The sequence below is a fragment of the Ipomoea nil genome, unplaced genomic scaffold, assembly GCF_001879475.1.
Source record: "Ipomoea nil cultivar Tokyo-kokei standard unplaced genomic scaffold, Asagao_1.1 scaffold0188, whole genome shotgun sequence".
In the NCBI taxonomy this organism is placed as follows: domain Eukaryota; kingdom Viridiplantae; phylum Streptophyta; class Magnoliopsida; order Solanales; family Convolvulaceae; genus Ipomoea; species Ipomoea nil.
Genome location: NW_017616616.1, coordinates 1,356,707 through 1,361,548, shown reverse-complemented (window position 1 = coordinate 1,361,548; position 4,842 = coordinate 1,356,707). Strand labels below are relative to the sequence as shown.

At 42.3% G+C, this 4,842-nt stretch overlaps 1 protein-coding gene across 1 annotated transcript; it reads right to left on the bottom strand.

The window, feature by feature from the left end:
- Positions 1-811: 811 nt before the first annotated feature.
- LOC109181248 (zinc finger CCCH domain-containing protein 30-like) lies at positions 812-4,523 on the bottom strand. Its single transcript, XM_019331000.1, has 2 exons — positions 4,141-4,523; positions 812-3,383 (listed from the first exon to the last, which is right to left on the bottom strand). Exon 2 carries the CDS (start codon positions 3,370-3,372, stop codon positions 1,165-1,167), a length of 2,208 nt encoding a protein of 735 aa, XP_019186545.1. The 5' UTR covers positions 3,373-3,383; positions 4,141-4,523; the 3' UTR covers positions 812-1,164.
- Between the last annotated feature and the right edge of the window lie 319 nt (positions 4,524-4,842).

Sequence of the window (4,842 nt, the reverse complement as noted above, 5' to 3'; positions counted from 1 at the left end):
GAATTGTCATCTTCTTTCTCTGTTTTTCTAATTTTTAAATTAATTTATTTTTTTGAAATAAAAAGTTTAGACGAAAACGTTTACAATAAAGATCCATGGAATGGTGAAATATCTTTTATTGTCAAGACATATAAATAATTAATTTATTAAATAAATAAATAATGTCACATCAGTAAAGAGTTAATGTATTTAATTATAACTGTATAAAGTTCGTGGGTCTAATAGTATCATAGGTCACACTATTTGTCTCTAAATTTTCACTTTTTACCTTTGCCTCTAGTCAATTAAGATCACCAAATGACTTCAAGATTTTCAGATGATCGATTGAACCAATAAAGCTAATCCTTTGAGACTTTACCTATCCATCTTTTGCACCTCTCGATGTTATTTCATATTACTCCCCATAAGTCAGAACTCAGAAAGTTTTGGTGACCCCTAAGTCAATATTAGCATTCTATAAAGTCATCATACTACTATAGTAACAACAAAGTCGAATCCAAATCAATATGGTGACATTAAAAGATAAATAAATCAATCAAGATAGTAATAAACTTGCTACACGAGCTTAACTCACTAGTTCAATAGACAATATTATAAAAAATAAAAAATAAAAAATAAAAAATAAAAAAAACCTCGGTAGCAACAAACAAAGTAACAATTATGCTTAAAATGGACAGATCCTTAAACTCAATTAAACTTCATTATTAAAAATAATAATAATAGAGAGGATTCAGGATTTTCATTGTGTAATTTTCTCTTACATTCCTCCAAATCATGACATAGAAATTACATGACTTAGTGAATAAGGGAATGAAAATACAGTTAAAAAACCTTAGTGAAAGGAAATGTAAGGGGGAAAATTGGTCCTACAATTATGTATTACAGAAATGAAACATTACACAATCTGGGACTGGGTTTTCTTGGTTACAGCCCCAGAAAGACAACAATTTTCTTGACTTCTGCTGCTTTAATCAAATAAAAGATTGAAATTTAATGAAACCTTTGGCCTGTCTTCCTTCTTTTGTTACCCCACTTCAGCGCTCCTTTCCACCAGCCAAAAAATAAGCCGCAAAATAATACTATATACTTCCCTAAAGACTTCAGTTTTGTCTAAAGCAAAAAAAAAAAAAAAAAAAAAAAAATTGATTACTTTTTCTCACTAGGCTACACAAGCTGATCAAGTTGCATCTGCTCCAGCCAAGCTCCAAGAACTGAATGAGGATCCATGGAGTCGATTTGAGAACCAGATGGCGTAGCAGCAGTGCCCGAGATCGGGGCTGCCAACTTGTCTTTCATCATCTCGGGTGGTGATTCCTTGACAAGAGATTGCACCCATGATAGGTCAGGCCCCTCTCCATTGTTGTTGTTAAGCTGCTCGGAAGAAGACCTTCCCGGGTGTCTCAGTTTATCGCCATTGATAGACCAGTCGATGTTGGAATTCAGGGATCCTAGATTGGACCAAGAATTACCTGCTGCTGCTGCTGAAGGGGACCCGACGATGGAGGGGTTGTTGGAACCGAGGTCCCGGGAGCTAAAGCAGCGTAGCTGCTGATGCTGCTTCTCGGATTGAGCAAATGGAGAGAGGCGGCCGCTCATTGGGGATATGGGATCCACGCTTCTTGGGGACATTCTTCCCGGGGAGGAGACTGCAAATGGAGCCTGCAAAAGATGGTGCTCAACGTTTTTAGGAGAAAACACACTAGTATTGATGGGCGAAAGCATTCTCTGTTGCTGTTGGAGCTGATTGAAAACAGCCGATTTGTGTGAAGGCGAGAAAACGCCAGAAGCCGCGGCTGCCTGATCAGAGTAGCGAGGAGAGGAGGCGACCTCGTTAGAGAAAAGCTCTTCAAGATTCGAAGGGGTTAGTGTTTTAGAACGACAAGAATGGTTCAAAGAAGCAGAATTGTGACGCGACTGTGAAAAACAAGCCAAGTCATTTAGAATTAGTTGCTGCGCATCAAAATCTTGCAGCATGTTCAAATCCTCGGGCAGAATGTCTCGGGCGCTGAGAGAAGACCTCAGCCGACTCGACTGGAGGTTGCTTCCCGGGAGATGCAGCGTCGGAACGTTCGGTTGTGGCCAGGCGGCTGCAGGTGAATGAGACATTCCATTGGCGGTAGGAGACATGGGTTGATTGAACGAAGGAGACATTACGGGGTGCGAAGATGGTGACCCGGGCAGGAGACTCAACGCAGCAGCCATGTCCATAACACTCGCAGTTGCAGCAGCAGACCTCGGAGATGGAACTGCAGATCCAGTAGAGACATACAGGGGTCGAAGCTCCTCGGGAGTGTGGGCAAAAAAGCACACTCGCCTAGCACACGCGGTGCCATCCTTACACAAGCGAGTACGATATTGAGCCGGGTGTAGCCAGCATTCAAACACCCCGTGAGCATACTCGCACATATCACCACGCCTGCAGGCCCCCTTGCGAAATTCGGGACACGGCACACAACTGTAATGGTATTTCCTAGGATCCCTTCTGCGTGCATTCTCCCCCGGGTGCACAAAGGGGCACTCCGTCCAGTCATGAGAATACGCCCTAGAACAAGGCCGCACCTTGAAAGAGAACATCCGAAACTCATCAGTCGAATATATGCTGTTCTTGATGTCGGGAAGAGACGGATCGATAGGGTATTCCTTCTTTTCCGGTGCAGAATTAGCAGGAACATCGCAAAACTTCGATTCCCTTGGATAAGATACCAAGTCTGACGGTGAACACGGAGATCCATTGTCGGGTGACGAAGAGAGGATCGGTGAGGACGCATTCGAAGTGGTTACCGACACTCGCAAATTGCACTCCCCAACCGAACCATCAGAAGTATTGTTCAAAAGCAGCTCTTCAAGAGAAGCCCTACCCCCCGGAAGCTTAGGAGGAACAGCAATTACATCAGCAGGCCGCTGACCATTAACATCTTCAACAATCGGGTCAGCCCCTGCTGACAACAGCAACTTCACCACTTCAGAGGCATTAACAGAACCACCAGACGTCGCACAGTGAAGAGCCGTGATCTTGTCTGGCCCACAAGCTCGATTAACATCCACTCCAGGCTGAGCAAGAATCAACCTCAAGACATCAACACTACCATAAGTGGCAGCAACCATCAAAGGAGTCCTTTCCTCATTAACAACCTGCTTCGAGCCCTTCTTTCGGACTAACCAAAGCCCAACCGAGTCAACCCCACACGAATCACACTCAATAGACCGCTTAAACGCATCTACATCATTGTTTGCAGCAAGCTCAAGTAAACTAGAAAAAGCATCATCAGTCTCAATGGTATCCTTGCACATGTCCTTCATACTAGATTTGGTATCAGAACAAGATTGGTTGGTAGCTGTAGCAGAATTTGATTGCTCTGGGCCACTGCACATGGTTCAGTCACCTGCAAACCAAGAATACATATGAATCTAAACCAATCCCAAGAATCAGATCTCAGGGATCATATGCTTTTTCACTGACAAGGACCAGATAAAAACAGGGAAACAAAAACAAACAACAATTTCAGAACTCATCAACACAAACCATTAACATAGATCTACTCCTTTAAAACCAGACTCTAGAAGGGGTGAAACATATTGGGTACCACTTCACAGAAAAAGGGTCAATTTAAACATATCAATACCTCATCCAAATACCAGATCAGAAACAGGAAAAATAAAATAAAATAAAATCAGTGCTACATATTCTGTCTGCTGAGGAAATGATTCTGATTTGATTTTCTCCACTTTATTTACATTCTCTCAGGTGAACACAGACAACAATATTATACCAAGTTTACATCACCTAAAGAAAAAGTTGAACTGAAGAATATGTCTGTTAAAAGACAAGACATCAACTAGAATCGCATCGAAGCATATATTCTGAAGCAGTCATTTTCCCCACTGTTAACTCCCCGTATCTCCAAAGATCGCATTTTTAACCAGAAAAAAAAAATTATTAAAAAAAAAAAACAAACCAGAGAGTCATACAGAAAAACATACCACCAAAAAAATTCACAAAATCTATAATTTTACGCATATAAACTACAGATCAAAATATGAAGAAAACAAAATTAATCCCAAAAACTAACAAAAATTTGTCTACTCAACCGAAACCAACACAGGAGCTAAGAGAACAATACAACCCAGAAACGAACGTACCAATATTCATCAACAGAAGCGCCGCACAGATCCGCGGAGAGGGAAAGGGAGGCGGACGGAGACTTCAACACAGCAAGGCGGCTACGGCGACCGGAGATTCACTTCCGATGTGGATCATATCCACCGTCTGTCGCTCCAACTCCAACAGCAACCGAGAGCGAATAGCACTCCCATGATAATTTCTACACGCAAAAAGCTCCGGCCTGCGTATGCGTACGTCGTATACCTATATATATATGTATATAATCCGTTGCGTGTCTATATAGGTAGAGATAAACAGTGAGACAAGAAGATCGGAAGACAGTGACAGACCTAGAGAGAGAAAGCAAGAGAGATAGAGAGAGGGAAATGAAATGAAATGAAATCCAAATGCAAATGAGAAGGAAATGAAATGGAAGTGAAGAGTCAAATGAATATATATTTGTGTGTGTAAGTATAGGCCGGTGGGTAGGTTGAAGAAGGAGGGACGGGCTACCGGTTCAGCAGGTTGGGCGGGGTGTGGGTGACCGGGTGAGGATGTGGCGGATTTGAAAGATGAAAGTAAAGCGGATTTAAATGAGAGAGTTGGAGTCCGCCAGTGAGGAGCGGACGCCCGGCAGCGGTCAGTTTCGGAGTCAAATCCAGAGAATAAAGTATGAACTAAAAAAGAGAGGGGTAAACTGCAAAAGGTGAAAACTACAGGTGTTTTTACCCTATGCTCCT